Genomic DNA, 24,757 nt, shown 5'->3' with positions numbered 1-24,757 from the left:
ATTTCGCCACACCCTTCTGGTTTTTGTTTGTTACTGTATAATAACCATCCTAGAGGGGGTATATTCATCCAGACATCATTATTCAACCTTAAAAAGAAGGACATTCTGACACCTGTTACAACATGGATGAACCTTGAGAACATGATGCTCAGTGAAATAAGCTAGTCACAGAAGGACAATACTGTGTGATTCCACTCACAGGAGATCCCTAGAGTAGTCAAATCCATGGAGACAGAAAGTAGATGGTGGGAACCAGGGGCTGGGAAGGGGACAAGGAGTTAGTGTTTAATGGGGACAGTGTCAGTTTGGGAAGGTGAGAAAGTTCTGGAGATGGATGGTGGGGATGGCTGCACGACAGTGTGAATGTGCTTAATGCCACTGAGCTGTGCACTTAAAAGTGCATGATGATTGCCAGACTTACATTGCATTTCATGTGTATTTGATCACAACTTTTAAATAATTTTAAAGGTAGGGGGTCTGTTAGGTATCAGGAGTGAGAACCACTGGGGTATAAACTGGAAAGGCAGGCTCAGGAACCAGACAGCTTGGGATTAACCCACCTGTCTGCCCATAGGAAGTTAGTATTTTTTTTTTCTGCCTTGATTTCTTAACTGGAAGAAGGGAACAATAATAGTATTTACCATAGAGGGCCTTTGCTATGTTTAAATTAGTTGACATAAAGCTCAGAATTGCTCCTGGCATACAGTAAGTGCTTAATAAATGTTGACAGGCACTGGGAGGGCCTGCAGGAATAGGGCCAACCTGTAAAACGTGAGGCCTAGCAAGGAGCAGGGAAGAATTTATTGGCTCCACAAATACAAATACAAAAAATAGAATTAATACCTTAACAACAAATGTCTCTACATCTACAAAAATGTGTCACCTTCATCAACTGCTAAATTTTGTATTCATCAAGATTTCATTACATTTCAAAACAGTTCCTAGGTTAAATTTTCTCTTTGTGGGAACTCCCATGTCTGCATGATGATTGCCAGACTTACATTGCATATGTTACTTTTAGGCAAAAAATTTCAAATGCGACATTATAAAAAGGGCTTTTGACTTTTTAAAACACAGTCACAAAGTCGTTGGTTAGTGGGGTTGGAGTGCCTTTTAACTTGCTTGCAGGTTGAGGGTCAGGGTCTCCACTATAAATAAGAGCATCCCTACCTTGGTCACACTGTCCAGGATGGTGAACTAGGATGAGGCCCAGGTGTCAAAGCATCAAAAACCAGGAAATAGAAGACATGGCCAATATACCTGGAATATAATAGGCACAGAGTAAATGCTTACCGAATTTATGAAGAGAAAGAAAATACATAACACTTTATTTTCAAGGTTTCAGGTTGCTTCATCCTTTGTATGGCCTATTGGGTCTTTTGAGGCCTGGTAGAAAATTCCTGTAGTTTGAAGAGATGGAGCCACCTGATCCTGAATCTTCCGGTGTCTTCAGTGAACACCAGGTGGCAGACAGTCTCTGCTGAGGTTCAGAGGGAACACTATAAACATGTTTGGATGCGTGCAGTAATAAGGCTGCCATTACTGAGAAAGGACTGAGGAATACATCTAGCAAAAGTTACCTGAGGGTGGAGGGAGGTGCTTCTCTAAAACGCAGGTTCCCAGGCCCCCACTCAGACCTGCTAATTTGATTCAGGCCCTCCCTCCAGCCACTCCTGGGATCCTGATGACTGAGAAGCACTGGGATGGGAGGCCTCCGTGAGCTTTAGGTAACTTGAGACCAAGCTAGGTGAGAGAGTTCCAAACCCAGCTCTGCCCTCTGCCACCTGAATGACCTGGAACCCCTCAGAGTTTTCTTGTAAAGTGGGCAGGTTGATTCTAAGGATGTGAGGTGATGATGCATTTAAAGTATATCCGCAGGTAGTAGGTGCCTAGCAAATGGTTGTAGTTGCTGTTAATTCTTGTAGAAGAGCCAGGTCTAAATTAGGCCTGCTGATTCATTGCCAGAAAGCCCTCCCTCCAAGGATTAAGTGTGGCCTTTGGATCTGGGGAAGAGGTCTGCGGGTATCCATGCCCATCATATCTGTAATCTATGATGTTGCATTAGCAATTTTTAAAACCAGAGGCCCAGGTTTGGCCTCTTGAATGCTTCATGCTTCGGGATTAAGTACTGGGAGCCACTGACAGTGTCTCGCTACTTCTTCCAGCGCTACAGTCTCAGCCACCCCATGCCAACCCACTGTTAAACTGCCGGAGTGCCCCACTTACCCAGCCACAGAAACCTTGCGTTAGGCTCCACAGGGAGCCTCATAAAAGGCACCGAAGCTTCTCCATGTAGATGCTGCTGGTCCCGGTAGACCAAATATTTACAGACTCAGCTGAAATGAGACCCAGCAGGGTAGATTTCCCAAGCAGCCAGGAAATGTCCCTTTACCCCCTGTCCCTAGAAAAACAGGGTACAGAGAAGGAAGAAACTCATTTGTCCAAGCTCCTTCCTGACCCCAGCAAGGCAATAGCAAAGATCTGGGCTTAAGAGCATGCCTCTGAGCCTTTTCTAGTTCATTCATTTAGCAAACACTTCCTTGGGCACCTCCTGTGTGTCAGGCTCTGTGCTAGGGACACAGCCATGACCATAACTGAAACAGACCTGCTCTCTAGAGCTCAATGGATGATTTCAAGGAGGGGGTGGAGTAAAACTGGCTTCCTGGAGGAAGGGTGTTCTGGGAGAGGAAACAGAGTGCACAGTAGCCCCCAGAAAGGAAATGGTGCGACATCTCAGAGGAACTGGGCAAGCAAGAGCAGGGGAGTCACGGAGTCAGGAGAGTTGCCTCCAAGGTCTGGGTGGTCAGGGATCAGGCCACCAGACAGTAGGCGATGGGGGGTGTTTTGTTGTTGTTTGTTTGGTGTTTTTTTGTTTTGTTTTTTTTAACAGAATGGGGAGAAAGAGAAACATCAATTTAGTTGATTTTTTTAAATTTTATACCCTTCATTCATCTCAATTTGGTTGATTCTTGTATGTGCCTTGATCAAGGATTGAACTCGCAGCCTAGGCATATCAGGATGATGCTCTAACCAACTTGAGTAATCCAGCCAGGCATGGTGGGTTTTTAATTGAAAGGAGAGCCCTGCCCTCCTAGCATCACTGTCTGTCTGTCTCTCTCTCTGGGGCCTTCCTCGTGGGTCCAAATCCACAGTCCCCGCACCTCTTCCCCCAATGCAGCCAGCACTTGCCATCCTCAGGGAGCCAGCAGCAACCAGCACTGAGAAAGGGGTAAGCCAAGGGGGGCTTATGGGGCAGGTTCTGTTTGAACAAAGGCAGAGCAGGGAGACCACGTGCTCCTCTAGGCATGAGGTCTCCTCCCCAAAGACCAGAACACAGGAGGTAGGTGTAGCTCACAGGCAAAGCTGATGAGGTTGGTCATCATGCCCCGCCTGACTGAATCATAGCGACTTAGCAACAGCCCATGGGTGGCAGGAAGTGCTAGGATGATGCCACTGGGGACAGGGCATAGAGGATGCAGCTAAGAAGAAGGGTACACAGGGAGGGGTGATTGAGGGCGCCCGGCTCAGTTATGGAAGAGGCCTTGGGGGGAGGTGTGGGGAGGGGGAGAAAAAGAGAGATGCTGAGATCCAGAGAAGAAACAGAGCTGCAGAGAGAGACAGAAACAGAAGAAGAGAGATGGAGGAGAGAAGAGACAAGCACAGAGGGACAGAGACACAGATGCAAACAGAGACAAAGGCAGTCACAGATGGACACAGGGACCCAGACACCTGCAGAGATGCCGAGCCACTGAGCTACCATGCCCCTTGGCCCCATGCCCACCAGGTGGCGCCCAAGAACCACACGCTAGGTGGCAGCCTTGCCTGCTCAGCCCATTCTGGGATCCAAGTCCAACACCACCTTAACAGGAGGCCCTGGAGAGGAGGGATGGAGGTAGAGGCTGGAGCAGTGGGAGCCTCCCTAACCTGACCATTCCAGGCCAAAGCTCTGGGTTGTGTGTGCATGTCTCTTGTGCATTTCTGTGCTTGTTTCGGGATGTGTTTGTGCTGGTCTGTGTGTGCCTCTTTTGAAGTGCATGTTTACATGTGTTGTTGTGTGTGTCTGGAGAGGAGGAGTGACTCTCTCTGTGTCTTGTGTCTGCATACCCACAGTAACCTGCCACTACCCTCTCTAGTCACCTTCCCTGGAAGCTCTGCGTTGAATCACCCAAGGAATTTGAGAACGGAAACATTTATAGAGTCATGGAATCCACAAGAAAATACTCCCTGGGGAAACAGGAACAAGTGTTCATGGAGCTGACTGAGCAAGATTTAGGTTCTACTGAACCTAAGCACCTACTGGGTGCCAGGTTCTAGCTAAGGGGCTACTTTCGTGCTATGGACTCAGTTTTGTCATCTGTAAAATGAACCTGGTATTAGCATCTACCTCATAGCTTTGCTGTTAAGTGAAGGGTTAGAGTTGAGTTTTGAAAAGTTCTACGAACAGTGCCTGGCACAGCCTAAGGACTCAATAAGTATCAGAAATCATCTCATTTAATCCTTACAGCTACAAGCATATCCATTAACCCATGGGTCAGTGGGAGCTCCTGAGAATTCTCCACTCACTGCTCAAATGATGAGGGTTGTCTTAAAGACCTAATGAGGCAGATGCTTAGATGTTTTCCCAAAACTACCCTTTTAGTCTAGCTCAGTGGTTCTCAAAATCAGTGTACAGAAAGATAAGTAGATGAGATTGTATTGGGTATATAAATCAGAGCTAGGTGCTGTTCCAGGCAGCAGGGACTCAGCAATGAACGAAACAGACAAAAATTCCTGCCTTAGGGGAGCTTCTGCTGTAGTGGGAAAAAAAAAACATAATAAATGAATTTGATTTGTCACTCAAAAGTGAGTCATTATAGTTATTATCCATCAAAAGCTTTCAATACACTTTGCCATTTTACCTTCCAGAAAGATGATACTTATTCCAGCAACAGATGTGAGTGCCATTGCCTTGCATCCTCACAGAATTTAGTATCAATATTATCGGATAATTTTGTTGAATATTAGAGTGGGGAGAATCCTAGGGTGGTTAAACACTTTCTAATATAAGTATTTTATGATTTCCCATCTATGTCTCTTCTGTGTTCAAAGTGGCATCCATGTTCTTTGCATGTTTCTCTTCTTATTTATTACTCACAACTCTTTATATATGAGGATGCCATTTTTGAACATTTTGCTAGCAAATAGCCTTTGTTTCTAATAGACCTACAGTGGAATAGGTAGAGACAGTAAGGAAGTCATGTACCATCCAGAGAATGTCTACCATTACCACTTAGACTGGGAGCCCAATGGAGCTCCAACTTCTTATATGTAAGCACTCATTTACCAATTCCTTTAAAAAAATGTGTGGGCCTCTGGGCTTGCAGTTTGAGAGACCTCTGGCCCAAGGGAACAAGTCTAATAAGAAATCTCTTTTGTGTCACAAGCGGCTAAGCATCTGTGATTCCAGAATCTGGCCAAGTTCACTGGTTATGTTATGTGTAGGGGCATACTGCCTGTAGTGTCCCTTCTGCCTCAGAGGATCCATGCGCTCTGGCCATTTTTAAAGATTTAATTTACTCTTAGAGAGAGGGGGGAGATGGAGAGAGGGAGAGAAACATCGACTGGTTGCCTCTTGCATGCCCCCAACTGGGTACCTGGCCCACAACCTAGGCATGTGCCCTAACCGGAAATAGAACCAGTGATCTTTCGGTTCATAGGCCGACACTCCACTGAGCCACCCCAGCCAGGGCTCTGGCGCATTTTTAAAACCTGTTCTCCTCACTTCCCACTGATTCTCTGAACTCCGTCAGAGCCTTCCTCAACATTCCTTTGCCCCTAAGACAGCCAGAAGTGATGTATTTTGATAGCCACTTGGAACCCTCACTCTCATACTAGTGAGCCCTCGATTCTAGAATGTAGATGAGAAGGGGTGAATATTCTGATGGTCTAGAACACCGGGCCTGCCAAGGTGCTGGGAGTCTGCAATTTCGGTGATCCTACAGTTCTAAGCCTCGTAGTTCCAGAATTCAGGGATTCTCCAGCTTGTCCCTGTCCGCCTGGCTCTTCCATAATTGCCCATGACAGATAATAGTGTCTCCAGGCGGAAACCATGATTTCTGCAATCCAGCAGCCTAGGCAGAGGGCCTGCTGCCCACGGCCACCTGGCTTTTCCTAACAGCTTAATGAGAAAGTCAGAATTAATTGGAACTGGCACCCAACACTCACAGGGCTCAGTGTAGCCGGCTTGGCCTCCATATGTCAAAGCCAAGTGTCCCTGGGCCTTGCTCTGATCTGTTCTAGACACCAACAGGTGTGGCACGTGAGGCCTGGAGCTTAGCCTGACAAAGGAGGTGGTTGGCTGGGGCCATGATGACCTGGTTGTGCAGGTGGAGCCAGCCCGCCCACCTTCCCTGGAAAGAGTGCACACCCTCATTCTACCACTTCCCTCTGTGGGCCTCGGTTTTCCTCCTTTGTTCAATGAGCTAGCCTCATGGTTTGCTGTGGGTTACATGTACATTGCTCAGTACATGCATTGTGCTATAACCTGTCCTTGGGCACATGGATAGATTCCCAAGGGACAGAGCTAGTTTATCGGTTCAATAGCTATTATTAGATTACACCATTTCACACTCCAAACTCCATGGTGTGAGAAGGCTGTTTTCCCAAAACCCCAGCAACATGGTGAATTATCAAACTTTTCATCTTCAGCAACTTGACAGATTTAGTTTTAAAGATGTATTTCATGGTAGTTTTATCTTATATCTAGCTTAGCATGAGTGAACATGAGCTTTCTCTCGTGTTTAGGAGACACTTGTATTTTGTCCTTTTTTAATGTTCTATTGAAAAAGTAGAAAAATAATCTTTACTAATAGTTAAATATGGATTGGCACTTGTGTCTACATTCGTAACATATTTATTCAATTTTTTCATTTTTTTTATTGTTGGTCTATTACAGTTGTCCCATCCCCCCCCATTGCTCTCCCCTGCCCCGCCCACCTCCCCCCTGCCCCACAGTCAGTCCCCACCCTGTTGTCCATGTCCATGGGTTGTATTTTGTCCTTTGCCTTTTGTATTTTGTCTTTTGTCTATTGGCCTATTGGTCCCTATTGATTTTTGCTTTTTATGTATAAAGGAAATCAACCTTTTGTCTCTCAGGCTTGGAAAAGTTTCCCTGATTTTGTCTATTGGCCGTCTAGTATTTGTGTGTGTGTGTGCACACATGCAAGAATTTTATATTTGTATGTAGTCAGTTATTAATCTTTTAATGAAAGGGTTCAGGGTTTAATGTCATGCTTTAAGAAACTAGGATTATTATTTTTAACTCCCATGTTTTCTTACAGTAGTTTTATAGTTTCTTTCTCTCTCCCTTTTATTCTGGGAGGGGAACTCCATCTGTAATTTGCTTTTAGTCACCTTCAAAATCTCCACCTGAAATCTGATTGTATAAGAAGCTGCACAGCCAGTGGGCAATAGCATGAGAGCTGAAGCCAGGTGGCTAGGGTTCAAATCCTGGCTCTGCTATTTTTCATTGTGCATTGTCAGGAAAGTCATTTATCCTATGCCTCAATGGATTCGTCTGTAAAATGGGAAATAATAGCATCATGTGAGACTTCAAGGACATGTGCTATTTTTTAAGTCAAGTACGTAGAAGAGCATCTGTCCCTTAGCAGGTACTTTTCCTCCTTGCTAATTTTGTTTTAATTTGCTTTCTTTGAGAGTCAGATTGCTTTTCTTTCCTCTCAGCATAGCCAATTAGTAGGTGACAGTGCTCTACCCTCATAGCAACGCAACTGGATACATGGGAACATGGAGGCCCAGGGTCAAGTTTCTTCCTGAGAAACTTGCAAGGGTCAGTCAAGGGCAAGGTTAGAGCCCGCACTCTGTCCACTGCCCTGTTGTGGGCTTCGTCTTAACTGGCTTCTAAGTATAGGCTGAATCACCGAGGTCAAGCGAGCATCCTAGATACCCAGAACTGGTCAATCTTGTCCTGGCAGTTATGACAGTGGACAGGGGCAGGGGCAGGCAGCAATCAGGGAGGGCTTTCGGGAAGAGGGTGTTTGCATAGTGTGACTAGAGAGGCTAGAGGGGCCTGAGAAAGGGTTTGCAAAGGTAGGGGGAACATGGACTTCGGAGTGGGTGTGCCCCTGCTCACAAGCCTACCATGGCTGCCACTGACCACAAGCCATACTCCTGCTTTTCCCCATTGGGCACCCACTGAACTATATAGTTGGTGACTGTGGGCAGGTGTCTCCTGGGTGGAAGTGCTGAACTCCTATTCATCTGCCAAAGCCCTAACTCCAATGCCTACCCATCTGGGAAGCCATCCCCACATACTGATCTTTTCCAGTACGGAGTGTCTCCTACTCAAGCCCTGATTTCATAGGCTGTGAGTGTCTGCATCCAGCTCTGTATCCCCCACCCTCAACTGGGAGACCCCTGATGGCAAGGCCCTAGGTTGTGATTTCTCTGGTGTCCAGCATTGCCCAGGGCAGCCCAGCCAACACAGAGTAGATGTTCGTTGAATGGGTCTTGAAGGAAATAAGGGAATAAATAAGTGTGTGATGAATATAAACCTCAGTTGCTTACCTCTCTCCGCCTACAGCCCTCCAGGGTTACCACCACCGTCTGGGTAAAAAGCCCAAGTGCTCCCTGAGATCCTCATGGCCCTGTATGAGCTGTCCCTCATCACCTTCCTGACCTCACCTCCTTTCTCTCTCCCCCTTGCTCACTCTGCTCCAGCCACCAGGGCCTCCTAGCTGTTCCTCTAACCACCAAGCATGGTCCTGCCCCAGGGCCTTTGCACTGGCTGTTCCCACCTTTAATGTTCAGTCCCCTTGACCCATGACCCTTTGCGTGGTTAACTCACACTGCTTCTCACCTTTCAGAACTCAATTCAAATGCTACCTCCTCAGACAGCTGTCTCTTGCCCTTATTCTCTGCCCAAGAGAACCACCAATCTTTCCCTCCTCTCTCTCTCCCCAGCCCTTCCCATGATAGGATGCATTGATATTTAAGTATTATCTTTATGATGTGTCTCCTTTTCGTAGGTTTTGTTCGCAGGTATCTATGGCGCTTCCAGTAGGCACCTTTAACATCTGTGCATAAACGGAAGGGTGTCTGCGGGTGGGGGCGAGGGGCCCTCAGTCTGCCCGTTCTGCATGCCCCGCCCTCACTGGGCCTCCCTCAAGCACACTGGGCGTGGCAGGGCGGGCGGGGCGCTGCGGGGGCAGGCGGCTAGGCCTGTCTGGCCGGTGCTCAGAGCACCAGTGGCCGGAGCCGGGTGGGAAGCGCCCGGCGGGTGCCATGGAGGGGCTGCGGCGGGGCCTGTCGCGCTGGAAGCGCTACCACATCAAGGTGCATCTGGCAGACGAGGCGCTGCTGCTGCCGCTCACTGTGCGGCCACGCGACACGCTCAGCGACCTGCGCGCCCAGCTGGTGGGCCAGGGCGTGAGCTCCTGGAAGCGCACCTTCTACTACAACGCGCGGCGGCTGGACGACCACCAGACGGTGCGCGACGTGCGCCTACAGGACGGCTCCGTGCTGCTGCTCGTCAGTGACCCCAGGTGGCCAGGGATGGGGGCAGGGAGAGTCCTGGAAGGGAGGGCTGGTGGGGCGTAGGAAGGCCTGGCTGGGGTCCTGCGTAGAGAGAGGGTAAGGGCTAAGAGAGGATGGCCGTGCACAGGAGGGGCTGGCTGGAACCCGGGTGGGTGGGATGTGGGCGGGAGGCTGGACTAGGGTTCCTTCTCGCACCCTGGGACGCCTCCTTCCCGGGCCTGGGCACTGGGCTTGTGTGCGTTCCCGGAGAGGGAAGGATGGAAGGAGGCACTGAGAGCCACTGGGAGGTAGTTGGATGTCCTGTGCCTGTTTCCTTCTCTTCTCACCTTCTGTGGGCTTGGCTCTGGCCTCCCCTGGTGTTCTCAAGGTCTCTTTGTCTCCCCTCGCTCCCTCTCCCAGAGGTGCTATTTATTTCACTTCCTGTCACTGTCTCTGTCCATTTCTCTGCCTGGGCTGTTTTCTCTGTATCTCTCTTTCTCTCTACATCTCTATGTGTGCATTTTTGTCTCTATTTTGCTCTGCATCTCTCTCTTTCTGTGTCTCTGATCCTTCTTTCTTCATCCATCTCCCCTAGCACGTCTACCCACTCCACACTCCCATCCTGACACTGGCTGCCTACACTCTGGAGTCCTGGCCAAGGGAACCCACGAGGGGTCTGTATAGAAGAGCATCTCAGCCATGGGAACAGCACACACCCAGGCCTGGGGCAGCGCTGGGAGAGGGTGGAGGCTGGTGCTTGGCGATATGGGCAGTGAGGTGGGGGAGATGGGCCGGGGCTGGTTCCAGAGCTCCAGATGCTACTTTGGCGGTATTGGGCAGGGGACACACTGGAGCCATATGTGTAACCCTGGAGTTTATGGGGGTCATGCTTGCAGGGCCACAGAGGCTTGGTCTGCCAAGCCTGGGGTGATGTTTTGAGAGTAGGAACCTCAGATGCTGGTCTTGGAGACGCAAGGTGGGTGTGGGGAGAGCCTGCTTCCCCAAGCTCTCAAGAGGGAAGATCTCAGGGGCAGGGGGAGACAGTGGGAGGTGGTGACTGATAGGGGCTTGGGGCTTGGGACTGGGAGAAGTTGTTCCTGGCAGTGAATCTTCTACAAGGTCTGGCAGCTGGACAACCCACAGATGTCCACATACCATAATTATTGCTCAATAGCAATAAGCATTTATTGTGTGCCTACTGTGTGCCAGGTCATGTGCCGGGTACTGGAACCCAGTGGGGACTCAGACCAGGCCTGACCTCGTGGAGACCATAGTTCAGTGAGGGGAGAGAGACATGAAGCCAAATAAACATATGATTAACGTCAGATTGGAATGTTTTCCACATTCCTCGCTCTCTCCCTCGGCTCCTTCAGGCCTTTATTCAGACGCCACCTCTGCAGTCTTCCCTGATCGTCCTGTTTAAAATCACATCCCACCCTCATCCCTGTATTTCTCCTTCTCCCTGACACTTATCAGCTCCTGGCTTCTTTGTATCTTTCTCATTTTTCACCTCATCTTCCCCACCAGACCGTAAACTCTATGAGGGCATTGTCGCTCATCCTATTCACTCTGTGATCCCAATTCAGTGCCTGGAACATAGTAGGTGCTCAATAAATATTTATGGAATGTCTGGACGTGAGAAAAGGGCTGCTCAGAAAATTTCCCTGCAGCCCTAGTGGTGCCTGAAAGTGGGGGAAAGATCTCGAACCTGGAGGTAAGACTTGGCAGATGTGGGAAGATGCATGAGCTGGACACTGAGCAGATAAGAGAGGCTTTGAGTGCTGAGGCGAGGGCAATGTTTGGCTTGCAACCTATGTCATTCTGTCCCCCTCCTTCAGGTAGTCTGGGTTGGAGGAGGTGGAGCCATGACTGAGAGGACTGAAGATGCTGGCTAAAGGAGCAGGCTGGGGTGGGGGAACCCTTGTCAGGTAAGTCATTCCAGGGCTCTTACATATTGTAGGTGCCACAGATGGGGGAAAATGAGGCCTGGAGAGGAGAAGGGACTCATATCTGTTGAGTGTCACCTTCCACACGCCCATCCCCTGTGCTTTTCACCCCTTGGGCAAGGACACTACCCTTGCCTTCTCATTTATCTTTAGAGTAATGTGTGTTGCTCCTAAGTAACATGAATGATGTTACCTCCACTTGCTGTGTGACCTTGGGTGAATCACTCTGCCTTTCTGGGCTCTGTTACCCACTCCTTACAATTATACTCTTTGCCTGAATTCCTGTGACTCCTACCAGGTAGTTCCAAATAGCCAAGCACCCTCTAAGAATGGCTGGCTGCCTGTAGCTAAAGGCCTGTCCTTCTCCCTCCTGGGGGGCACCAGGCCCATGGAGAAGGAGATCGCTGCAGGTGGAGCTGTCCACATCGGGAGGGGACATTAGGAAAAAGGGAAGAAGGAAAGCTGGCCAGAGAGCTGGTGTTTCACCCTCTAAAGGCCTGGACTGAGACTGTTGTCCCCCTTCCTGCTGTTCCAGGTTCTGGGCTTCTGGGGTGGACAGTGAAACACTGGCCTGACCAGCTGATGCCCACTGCCTCAGACACTCCTGATGGAGCCCTGCTCCCTGACACTGAATTAGGATGTTGTGGCCCCAGCCTGTCGGGCTGTGCTGTGACCCTGAGGCTATGGCTTCCCACTTGGGGCCTCTAGTGCCCAGTCTGCAACGGGAATCACTGTGCCACCTTGGGAGGCTGCATGGGCAGCCGGGGATATCCTATGAAGAGAAGCACAGGGAGAAGAGAAGCACTCAGGGGAGCACCTCTCCTACCTTGTACATTCTTTTGGCCACACCTTTGCCCAAGCTGTGCCCTCTGCCTGAAGCACCGTTCACACTCCTCTCTGTGGCTCCAGCCCGCCTGGGATTCCAGCCTCCTCCAGGAAGTCTTCTCAGATGCCCTCCTGCCCAGCCAGTGAGCACCTTGTCCTCTTTTGGGCCCCCACAAACCCCTTCTACTGTGAACAGCTTCGACTATGGGGTACAACCAGTCACTCAGGAAATCTCAAATGACTAAATGTGGAGACTGGGAGACCTCAGCCCTCTCCCAATTTTTCAGCATCACCCTGTGTTCCACCCTTTTCCCCAAATACCTCCCCACGTTGCAATCTGTGCCCACCTCTTAGAGGTGCCCTCCTTGTAATGACTCACCACCCTGTCTCCTGCACGGGGTCTCCCAGTTGGGTCTGAAGGGCTCTGGTCGAGTAGGCAGGGATCTGGGGGCCCCTGTGCCTGGCAGAGTGCTGAGGCATGGATGGTAATCTTTCCTTTTCCACCCCACTCTTATTTTTATTGTGACAATAAAACACAGTTTTGCCTAGTCCCAAATGCCACAGACAAGCCTGCACCCCCCACACTCCATACCATTGGCAACTCGGGTCAGTCCGTCATGGCTGCGGCCACTTATCCTGCTCTTCAGTCCCTGAGCCTTATGTCATGGGTTGTAATCTTAGGGGCATTCCAGGCAATGTGTTGCGGGAATTCAGGGTGCAAGACCCCCCATCCCCCCAACAGCTGAGCTTCAGTTGGATCTCTGACCTGTGGCTACATGGCCTTGGGTCCTTTGCACAGACCCAGGCAGGCTGGTGGGGAGGGGACACGCAGAGCCTTTGCAGGCCTGGAGGAATGTGTTCGTTCTCCAGGTGCTGGTGTGGCACAGGAAAGAGGCATGGGAGCCTGGGAAGAAATAATGTTTTAATTAAGAGTCCTGTTGGCTGCAAGGCCCAGAGAGGAGACAGGTAGATAAAAAATCATGGCCGTGGGGATAGTGTGCTCAGACAGCCAAGGAGGGGCAGTGAGAAGAGACAGAAAGGAGGTTCCCACTTTTCTCTTGCTGATAGCAGCCCTGTGCCCCAGCCTCTCTGGGGCTTTTTCCCTGGTGTGAAAACTGAGGCCTGAGGTGGTTTTCAAACACAGGAGGGGAGGCAGCCTAGACTCCTACTCCTGCTAGGTTTGGGCTCCTGCCAGTGGCCACACACACACCCATACACTTGGGGGCCCAGCCTTCTAGGGCCCAGCAGAAAAGTGGGGCTCTTAATAATCATCTCAGGTTCATTCTTCAGCCCCTACTACCTGCCAGGATCTGTGCCACATTCTTGTGAGGCCTCAATTTATTCTAGACTGCCTACTGTGCTACTTAGCAGCAGTGGTGGCTGTAAATAATTACAGCCCATTTTACAGATAGGGTATCCAAGGTCACCTCCCTCTAGGCTGCTACTCCAGCAGCCCTTGAACCGAGTGGTCCCCAGCCCAAGCAGGAGGGTCCCCGGTGGAGAATGGGTGAGGGTTTCCTGCTTCTTAATTGGGAATAGGGGTGGGGGGAAGCATCTTCAGGGTGTTTTCACATTTAACAAACCCTATGCAAATTTAATGCAAATTATATGCAAATCACCACCATTTCTTAAGCGTTGACAACTCTGGCTTGTTCTGAAATAATAGTGTTGGACCTGTCCCTTGGCATTGGCCTGGAAGCAGGATACAAAGCCTTTCCCTCTTACTCCCTTCTTTTCCCTTTCCTTCCCTTCTTTCTGCCCCACTTTATTCTGTTCTTTCCCTTCTTTGCCTCTCTCTCCTTCCTTCCTTCCCTCCGTTTCTTCCTTTTTTCCTCTTTTCTCTTCCTTATTTGTTGGAGGCTTCCCAGTCCTGAAATGAACACAAACAGCAGAAGTGGCTTGGGGGCCTGGCCAGGTGACTCAGTTGATTGGAGCTTCATCCGTTACCCAAAAGGTTGTGGGTTCTATTCCCAGTCAGGGCACATACCTATGTTGGCGATTCAATTCCCAATCCCCTGTCAGGGCATGTACATGAGGCAACCAATCGATGTCTCTCTCTCTCTCAAATCAATAAACATACCCTCAGGTGAGGATTTTTTTTTAAAGTGGCTTTTGGTGTCACCATTTTTCAGATGGGGAGACTGAGTCATAAGCCTGACCCAAAGTCCCTGAGTCACACTGTGGAAAGTGTCCTGGGCCAAAGTGGATGATACCCAGGACCCAAAGAGGAGAGATGACAGTGGCTGGAGCAGCTTAATGGGGCTTGGTGAGACCTAGGGGAACAGTTCTGGGGTTTTGTGACCTTGAATGTCAGGCTGCCAAGCCTGGCTCTGGGGAAATCTCACATTGACTTGCCCTCCTCCTCCAGCCCTTCTTTCTCCTGCTGCATTAGCATATTCCTTGAATTCTGGCCAGAGCCCTTCTGCACCGTTTGCAGACCCTATCTACTCTGTTTGGCAAGCTTTTAGTCATCCTTCAAAGCCCCAGCTCCAATGCCCCTTCATGAAGACATACCTGACCCTCTAAGAAGGGCCTCCATTTCCCTCTGGGCTTCAGTTGCTCCAACTCTCTTTCTGGCTTTCTGGTCTGGCCATGACCACTTGGGGCCGGCAGTGTCACTGTACACTCTGGCTGCATTCCAGCACTCGTCTGGTTATTACATACCTCCAGACCTTTGCATATGCGTATTCTCTATGTGAAATGCCCTTTCCAGTCTTTTTCACCTGACACACTCCTAAGTTTTCAAGGCCCACCACTAATACCCCACCTCCATGTGGGCTCTGCCACTCTCTCCCAGACCACATCTGGGTTCTGCAGCCTCCATCCTTCTTTCTTGCCCACCCCTGACTCTTGGAACTGAGAGGTCTGTTGTCCTCCCAGTCTGAGGAGTTGCATCTAGGACCCACAGGGTCATCCAGGTTGAGACTAGGTACAGAGGGGCCATCTTTGAATGTGTATTGAATAAAAGATTAAGTGTTTGAAAACAAAATGAAGTTCAAACTCCATAACTAAGTACTTCCTGTCACCCTTCCCTCTTGCTCACCTCCAGGGCTTTGCATAAGCTGTTCTCTCTACCAGAAATACCTTTTCCCTATTCTGGGGGACCCTAAGCTAGCTGCCTCTCCTCTCTGGTCTGTGAAACTGGGGGAATCCACCCACCCACCCCCACCCCCAGGGCCTCTTGGGCTCCAGGCTCCACCCCAGCAGCAAGTCTGGGCTGTGAGGAGTTTCGGGTGAGACTTGGCAGCCAAGTCGCTCATTGGGGCCCAGGGCATCCCAGGGAGGGGCCGCCTCCTGCCTTGGCTGCCCACTTGGTTTAATCCCCCAGAATGTTAAGGGGAGTTTTCCTGGGTGGCAAGTAAATCCAGGCAGTTCCCAGAGGAGGAATCTGTGGCTTAGCCAGAAGCTACAGGTGCCCAGGCTTCCCGCTTCAGTTCTGCTCTCTCTCTGTCCGTCACTCTGTCTCTCTGTCCCTCCCTCCCTCCTCCCATGTCTCTCTCCCTCCCTCTCTCCTTCCCTCCCTCCCTGTGACTCTGGGCCAGCTTTTGGCATTCTCTGACTCTGTCTGTTTGTTCAGCGGGCAATTATGGAGGGCCTTCTGTGGGCCTGGCCTTTGCTGGCTCTGGCTGCCCCAGACAGTGGGCCAGCTTGTTCATTGTACAAAGCACTCAGCTGAGGGGGTGAGAGGACCCCAGGAAGGAGAACCTTATTGTAATTCACACAAGGTGGCTCTGCAGGTTAGTGGCGGACTTGACCCTGCCACCTTGTTCTCTCTTTCTCCATCTGTCTCTGCGTCTCCACCTCTTTTCCAAGAGTTGCTCCCTGCTGATCGCTCTTTCTGTGTCTCTCCAAACCTGTATCTGGGTCTCTGTCTCCAGCACTGTCTCTGTTTCTCTCCATGCCTCTGTCTGTCTCTGTCTCTGCTTCTGTCTGTATCTCTGTATCTGCTTCTCATATCCCCTCTCAGAAAGGACCCCTTTTCCCCTGATGCCCTGAGCATGACTTCTGGGCATTTTCAAAAGCTGCTGGGGCCACCCATTTTGAAATCGTTGAGTAAGCACTACAAATTTACGGGGCATTGGGGACAGCATGGTGACCAGGACAACTAGCCGTGGGCCCTCAGGGGCTTGAGGTCTAGTAGAAGAACCAGATGCTGCAGGGCCTTCTGTCTCTTGGGATCCTGGATACCCCTCCTCTAGGCCAGGTTCACAATCCTCCTCTGAATGACCTTGGGTGGGCCTTGTCCTCCATCTGGGCCTCAGTTTTCCCACCTGCCAGAGGAGGAAGGTGTTTAGGGCCACTTCTGGGCTGTTTGTTGGCAGAGAAATCCTGACTCATCCCCGTGCTCATATGGGTTTGAAAGAACCCTCCAAGGGGAAAATAGTTGTAAGAAAAAACAAAACAAAAAATCGTAGCCCGCCAGCTGACCAACCTGGGAAGGAAGCAGCCTCGCTGTCATCGGCTGGATCATCAGGAAAATTTGCCCGTCTCTTCCTCTTGTGGCCCCTGGGCACTGAAGGCTGCTGGCCTTTCTGGACGGCTCCAGGCCTAGCCCTGAGTGCTTCTCTCTGGGCACTGACCTCACACGTGTGTTCTGAGCTCCAGATCCACTAAACCCCTTGCCAGGGTCCCACATGGGACAGACGCTTTCTAGCCGCAGGGTATTTGCAGTGCTGCTTCTGAGTGTGGAGCACTCTCTTCTCACCTTCACCTCTCATTCTCAGCTTTGCATGTTCAGTGTCACTCCCTTGGGGAGGCCCTAAACACGTCCCCAGTGTTACATCCTCACACCATCCTGTTTTCCCTTGTAGCATTATTTAGATTATTGTTCATTCAATGTACAATATACATTTTTCTCCGCTAGTCTGTGGGCACAGTGAAGGAGGGGAAGGGGTCTCATCTGGTCACCACTGAATCACACAGTGTTTAATAACCCAGGGGAGTGGGGTGCCAGGAACACCCTCCCTTTTCAGGCTCTATGAGGGCCCCCTGCCCCAGTTCCTGTCACCATTGTGCCCAGGGGCACAGAGGCTCAGGATTGAGATTCCAGGCATTCTGGCTCCTGCCACTGTGATAAATGGGGAAAATTCAGAATTAATTATTGACTGCTCCACTGGCCTGACCCAGACAGATAAAGAGTGTCTTCGCAGTTGTAGCTGCCCACCACCTCTCAGGAGTTAATTAAAGGTTGGGAGGTGGCTGGCTCAGGGGAAGGTTCCAGAAGGCTCCGGCATCATATGGAGCTGGGTGCAAAGCTTAGCTCTGCAGGGCCACTTTGGGCAACTCACCTTCCCTCTCTGAGCCTCAGTCTTCTCATTTGGAAAGAGGGAAGAGAAAACATCCTGGCCTGTTGGGATGACTTTCTTGGGGGAATCACCTTGAGCTGGGAGAGTATGCCAGAAACGATGAGGTGACTTTGTGGAGGCCTAATTCTTCCTCTCCTACCATCAGCAGCAGAATAAAGAGAGGTCAGGTCAGGGGCAGAATCCTTACCCAGGGGCAGATCTCTCTCCCTTAGTGGTGCAAGACAGCACGTGGCAAACACAGGTCTGTTTGTAAGAATTGATCTAAGACAACAACCACAAAGGACCAACAATTTGAACTCCTTCCTTTTCCTTCAGATTTCAGATGGCCTGATGCCACTGCTAGGCCACAGTGCCCTCTGGTGGGCAGTGCAAAGATGGCTGAACCTTAGCATACAAATGTCATGCATTCACCTAGCACTGTTTGGTAGAAAAATCACGAAAGCCACATATGTAATTTAAAACTTTCTGCTAGCGACTAGAAAAAGAAGTAAAAGTAAGCAGGTAAAATTAATTTTAATAATGTGTTTTGTTTGATTCAATACATTTAAAATATTTTAACATGCAATCAATATAAAAATTGTTTATCAGCTATTTTACACTCTTTTCATACCAAGTCTTTAGAAACTGGTGTGTATTTTATACTTACAGAACATCTCAATTTAATAACATTTTAAATGCCAGTGGCTCCCATATTGGACAGTATAGTGTTCCGGTATATGATGACCACTTGCCTGGACCAGAGCGGTCTCCTCCGCCCTGGCCCCCAGCTCCAGCTCCCACCCTCATCCCCCAGTCTGTCCTTCCAGTAGAAGCCACTAGAGAGCATCTGCGAGCACCTGAGTTCTGTCCATAGCCCTCCCTGGGGCTCATTGCCTTTGAGGGCAGTAAGAAGGATCAGGGCTTCTACCCTGAGTGAGATGGGAGCTCAGGTGAGAGATGATGGGAAAGAGTGTTCCAGGTAGAGAGAACAGCCAGTGCAAAGACCCGGAGGCAAGACCATGCCTGGCCTGTTAGAGGAACAGCAAGGAGGCCCCTAATGTGGCTGAGCACAGTGAGCGAGGCAGAGAGGGCAGTGAGGGGGAGGCAGCAGGTTCTGAAGGGTGAGCACTTGGGCTTTTCTTCCTAGATGGATGGTAGGAGGTGGGTTTAGCAAGAACAAAGGTTCTGAGGGGTGGGGGAAGGCTGGTTGCATTGTCTCTGCATTCAGGACAGGCAAGGGTTCCAATCCTGCCTCTGCCTCCCCTTAACCCAGTGACTTGAGACCGACGACTTGCCCTTAATGGGGAGACAGTTTCCCATCCATAAAATGGGTCCAATAATAGACCATCCTCTGACAGTGTTGAGGCTGTGGACGAAAAAGGGGCCACATACTAAACCTGACAAGTCCAGGGGAGGCCTGCGTGGTGGGCCTTACAGACTCAGAGACCTAAGGTAACCACATAGGATAGTCTAAACAAACATTTCTAACTAAAAGTGGATCATGGTCAGTAGTCATGTCTTAGGCCTATCACTTCCTTGATAAAGGTCAATCTTTCCCTAAGTGAGCCTGTCTCTTGTCTCTGTGCATCTGAGATAACATATCTTTGGAATGTCAGAGTAATGTTTTCCAGGCCCCTCAGGGCAGACCCATCACCCCAGAGCAGAGATCACAGAGCCCCTGATTGTTGTCTCATTCCCCAAATACCATCTCTAGGGACTGTAAATGTTCACTGTTAACTACCCTGTACCCACCAATGTAAAAGAAGTATGTGTCTCTACATTTTACTTTTTATCCAACTTAGCGATTTCCCGCTTGGCTGTCTCTTGCCTCCCTAATCTACCACCAGTGGATTTCATGTAACCCTCCTTATATCTCCTGATTCTAATGTATAAAATAAGCTGCAAAACTGCCATTCACTGGAGCATTTTCTCAATTCTTTGAGATTTTGCTTCCTGGCAATTGTAATTAGTTTGGCTTAAATAAACTCATAAAAGTTCTCTGCAGGTTTGGATGTTTCTTCCATCACCCAGGCTCAAATGAGCTCCTAATTCCAAGCAGCAGTCATGACTGGGATCAGGGTGAGAAGAGCAAGAGCAAACAAAATTTAAGGAGGCTCCACCAAATTCAATCATCTGGATTAATACTATTTTAATGCAACATAATAATTTAAAAAAAAACTGAATTCAAAACATTCACAGTGAACAAAGTATCAAAGTGTTAAATATTGGCAGGCTCTGACCCCGCACTGGCTCCACCCTGCCTCACGTGCCTCACTCTATTCCAGGCTCCTGCAGCACCTGGGACGCCCTTCCTCCAGCACAGCCTCCCCTCCCAGCCCTGAAGGCCTCTGATTAAACCTTAATTCCAGATGATTAAACCCAGGGATCTGGTGGGCTTGAAGGAGGTGGGGCCCTGGCAGGGGTGGGCCAGGCTGGGCTATCCTGGGGGAGAGAGGCCAGGAGGGAGGCCACTGAGTGGCTGGAGTGGAAACCCAATCTTAATTAGGCCCTCAGGATTAATTACTAGGCCCAGGAACAGGCCGAGAAGTCTTTTTCTCTAAACCTACCCCATTCTTTTCCAACAAAATATATTTATTTAAAAAATGCACTTTTGCCCTGGCTGATGTGGCTCAGTGAATTGAGTGCCGGCCTGTGAACCAAAAGGTTGCCGGTTCGATTCCCAGTCAGGGCACATGCCTGGGTTGTGGGCCAGGTCCCCAGTTGGTGGCGTGCGAGAGGCAACCAATCAATGTATCTCTCACACATTGATGTTTCTCTCCCTCTCTTTCTCCCTCCCTTCCTCTCGCTCTCAAGATAAATAAATAAAATCTTCAAAAACACACTTTTATATTCTGCCATGAAAACCCATATATATATATAGAATACACAGTGCATATAAATTTGAGGGGCTGAAAAATTATCTGCATGGTCTTATTGGGAACCATGGTAACAGCAGCTGCTCTGCGAGCAGTGAGTGTGTGCCAAGTGTTTACATACGTTTCTTAGTTCATCTCCTCACAACAGCTCGGGGGGTGTACAAGCTATTGTTACCCCCATTTTCCAAGAGCTTGCCTGACTCTAGGATCTATGCTCTTGGGTCCCACTGTATACACTAGGGTGGATTCCAACTTGAGACTTGGTTTGCAAAGCCCAGAAAGTCTGTTGTATACAGAAAAGACACTTTGGGTTTCAGGTGAGAATGAAACTTGTGATTTTTTTTTTCCCTTGGGCCTCTAAGCATTCGCCTGGGCAGTTCCCTCCATCAGGAGTGCCCTTCCTTTCCATGTGTGAATCCCCCTGGATCTTCAAAACTCAGGGCACATGTCTGCAGGAGCCTTTCTCTGTGAACCCCTAAACTGAGGCTTCACAACCTCCCACCGAGGGCCCCCCAGTCTCCTTTACCCAGCCTCTGTCTGGTTCTGTCTTTCATGGCCTTACACGATGGTGCCTGCACACCAGGCACCTGCCACAGACGTGTATTTTGCACACACCCGAGGGGCCTGCTCTGCAAGTCCCTGTCCCCACAGCCGTACCTGTGGGTGGCAGGTTGTTCCCCCACCCCCCAACCACCTCACATATCAGCCCCGTCCTCTGCCTCCAGCCCCGGAACAATTATAGTGTCAGAGACTTTGCTGTCGCCCCAGACAGTTCGGCCTCATGTTTAATTCATTTCGGGGCTAATTATAGCCAGGCTGGGGGAGGGGCACGGTAACCTTGGTTTCCCCTCCCCAGCCCTTCCTGCTGCCAGGGTGGGGAAGGTGGTGGTGTGAAATGGGGTTTGTGTCCCTCTCCCCTGCTCCCAGCTCAGGGCAGCAGTGCCAGCCTTGCAGCACCTCCTCCTAGGGTGCAATCTCGGAGGCAGCACTGGTGGCGGAAACACAGACACAGGGCAGGGCTGGCAGTGGGAAGGAGGCGATGGGACTCCAGCTCCTGGCACCTGTGTGTCAGCATCAGGACGCCTCCTTTCCTCCTTCCTCCCTCGTTTTTCCATGGATCAAGATTGATAACCTGGGGCGACGCAGGCTAGCCCACCACCTTCCAGGACGCCCACCAAGGCCGCTGCAGAGACAGTGGCCCTCTAACAATAGTGAGGAATAATAACCAACCTTTAGAGTCACATGACATTTGGTATTATTTGCTGCATTTGGCCCTACTGAAGTGTTAGCTACATCTACTGCCCCAGCCCCAGTCTTAGAGGGCTTACTCAGTGTTAGGCATGGTCCTGAGCAATTGATGTGATTATCACTGGGCTGGGATTTAGGATGAGATGAGTGAGGCACTCACCAGGGCTGCAAAGCTTAAGGAGGCGCCAATGAACTCAGCAAGATAAATACCATTTTCAGCCTTGTTTTGAAGAATCCAAAACAATGCAAGAAAAAGTCCCCCTGAAACAGAATATCCAAATGTTAATACAGATAAGACCCTGGTCAAGTAGAACTTGTAGGAACATTTTGATCCATTCACAGCCCCTAAGAGGTGGGAACTGTGATGATCAATACAGATGGAGACACTGAGGCACAGAGCAGTGAGGTGGGATGCTCTTGTCCATTCTGCCCTCCTCCCTGCTCCACTACCCTGTTCTGACCCAGGGCTTTGTTCTTCCCTCCCCAGCGTGGACCCCTTCTTCCTGTCTCCAGCCTGTCCCTGTCAACTTGCCTGAGTGACACTGCCCAAAATAGCTATAGGTATCCGTCCTTGGTGGGCTGCCCTGTGCCATGTGCCTATGGCCCCTCCATAAGAGTTCTCCTGGGTTGGTGACAGAGACTGAAGCTTCAGGGCCCTGGAGCATTGGGCACTTTCTGCTCCCATCCATGCCTCAATGTCCCTATGAGGGGCTTCCAGTCCAGCAAGTGGGGTGGAGAGTATCAGGCCCCAACCCGCTTGAGAGATCACCATTCATGAGGCCTGCCTTGGGGGTAAGTGTGACCTCCTTCAAATTTAAGTTTAAATGTATGTGCAGTTTGGAGCTAAGATTCCAGAGCCAGCTGACCTGCGTTCGAATCCTGACTCCACCACTTGCCTGCAGTGTGATCTTAGGTAGACCACTTAACCTCTTTGTAGCAATGGCCACATCTGTAAAATGCCTCTGGATTAAATTAATGTATGAAAAACAGGGCGATACCTGGCATACAGTAGATGCTCAATGAATTGCTGAAATTGTTACAGAACCCCTGGCCTGCTCCAATTGAAAACAAACCCACGGGCTCTTTAGTTAGGGGTCCGATTGCCCGCCGCCAGAATTACAACTCTTAATACTTCAGTTGAGTGAAAAGAAAATTGTTTATTTAACAGTTACACATATCCTTGCCTCCCCCTACCAAACCTAGCCAGTTTAGAAGGTCAGAATCACCGTTTCCCTACTTCCCAAACACAGTTCAGCTTTACCAGCGGGTGCCAATCATTCAATCTGATTGGGGAGGTCCTTTCTGTGCTGTGGTGCCCTCCAGCTCTCAATGCAGAACCAGCTGGATTCTCAGCCTCCTTGCAAACTGTCTTCTTTCTGTAAACCGCGTGGCTATCCTCTCCTTCTCCAGAGCACCCCTGCGAACACCCGCCAGCAGGAGAGACAGCCCCAGAGCACGCCGCCCCTAAAGTGTTTGCAGCTGCCTATATATATATCCCTGACTGCGTCCTCTGACGCAGTGGGTGTTGCCAACAGTTCTGACCATTCACAGAACCCCACGTAGGCTCTGTGTGCTTTCCATACCATCCCCTGGTTCAAGACTCCTCCCATCCACCTGAGGCCTTGGAAGCATCCAAGCAATTTTGCATGATGAAAGACACCAGCCACCAGCCTCAGGCATGTGGAGGCATTCTGAAAGCTGCTTCCTTCTCCCTATCTCCCAGCTGCAAACTCTGGGGATTTTTGGACTCCCCTGTTTCTGTAACAAAATCACTGGGGCCAGGCACTTGGCTTTGAGCGTCAGGCAACCTGGTCCACGCGGTCATATGAGGTATGACTCATTTAAAGATTAGAAACCGAGGATCCAAAAAGGGTCGGGACAAGACTGAGGTTGCGCACCTCGCGTCTAGCTCAGGGAGGATTCGAACCACGGGTTTAGCCTCCAGCGTCACGCTGACCCCGCTCAATCTCTAAGGCCCAAAGAGAGGCAGAGGTGCCCCCAGGTTACACAGCGCCGGTGGGGGAGAGCACAAGGGGCCCCGCCCGGAAGAGGGCATCGCTGGCGTCCTGGCTTCCTGCTGGGGGGCTGGAAGGGAGGGCTGGGACCAAGGGTGCCGAGTTCCCGGCGGTGGCGTTGAGCATTTCCATGGCAGCCTGGCGGGAGTCCGCGGCAGCGATTAAGGGTCCAGAGAAGCGGCTGCTAAAAATAGCCCACACCAAGCCGGGCTCATTAGCTGCTGGGCTTTTGGCTGGCAGGTACCCTCTCCCGGCTCTTCTTCCTTCTCGTGCCCAGTACAGCGAGGAGGATGCGACCGGGTGCGACCGGGGAGGCGCGGCCGGGGAGGCGCAGCCGGGTCCTTGTCGCTCGCTCACCTATACCTGCTTCCAGGCCTGGCCCTTTCTGGCCCTACTCCCCGGATCTTCCTCACTCTTCCCCCGCTCTAAAGCCTTCCTCAGCTCCTCATTGCCCTTGACCTCAAGCCCCCGCACTTTGCCCCCATTATCTCCCCGATTTCATCTCCCCCTGCTCTGGCTGTCTTTCAGGGGCTGAAACCCTCACATAATCCCCCACTGAGCCTTTGCTCCTGCCGTGCCTTCCGTGTGGATCTCGCCGCCTTCTTCTCATCGTCCACATTCTCAGCCTACACAGCACTTCCTCTGGGAAAGCCTGTGGCCCCTGCTTAGCTCAGGAGCCTCTTCTGGGTCCCCTCGTTCAGGCTCCAGCACTAACCTGGGAGCTCTGAGGGGGAGTGGATAAATGCATTTTGGTCTCAGCATTAGGAATAGGAAATAGCACACAGCAGGTGCTCAGTAAGTGTTCGGGGCATGAGTAAGGGAATGAGATTACCCAGCTCTGACAGAGGCATTTCCTGGGGGAAGAATACTGGGCACACACACAGAGGGTTCCCACTGTCTTCTGTCCCTAGGCCAGAAAGTCAGTGGCCCATCCTCTCTCTCCACCAGGTTCATTCTCCTGCTTCCTCTGGAGAGGGTGGCCTGCTGTGTGACCCAGCCAGCTCACTCACTTGCTCTGATCCCCTTTCTGCCTTACAGAATTGCCACAG

The 24,757-nt window shown here is 50.4% G+C and overlaps 1 protein-coding gene and 1 pseudogene across 2 annotated transcripts; both read left to right on the top strand.

The window, feature by feature from the left end:
* Positions 1 to 9,219: 9,219 nt before the first annotated feature.
* TINCR (TINCR ubiquitin domain containing) lies at positions 9,220 to 10,335 on the top strand. The gene is made up of 2 exons (XM_090289422.1): positions 9,220 to 9,542; positions 10,109 to 10,335. The coding sequence occupies exons 1-2, from the start codon at positions 9,283 to 9,285 to the stop codon at positions 10,137 to 10,139; spliced, it is 291 nt and encodes a 96-aa protein (XP_090145548.1). The 5' UTR covers positions 9,220 to 9,282; the 3' UTR covers positions 10,140 to 10,335.
* Positions 10,336 to 10,351: 16 nt separating this feature from the next.
* Positions 10,352 to 14,410, top strand: LOC149999731 (uncharacterized; annotated as a pseudogene). The gene is made up of 3 exons (XR_016513534.1): positions 10,352 to 11,441; positions 11,995 to 12,192; positions 12,240 to 14,410. The product of XR_016513534.1 is annotated as an uncharacterized LOC149999731 (transcript).
* The last annotated feature ends 10,347 nt before the right edge of the window (positions 14,411 to 24,757 follow it).

Source organism: Furipterus horrens, unplaced genomic scaffold (genome assembly GCF_987537825.1).
Source record: "Furipterus horrens unplaced genomic scaffold, mFurHor1.1.pri manual_scaffold_10, whole genome shotgun sequence".
Lineage (NCBI taxonomy): Eukaryota > Metazoa > Chordata > Mammalia > Chiroptera > Furipteridae > Furipterus > Furipterus horrens.
This window is presented reverse-complemented; position numbering and strand designations above follow the sequence as displayed.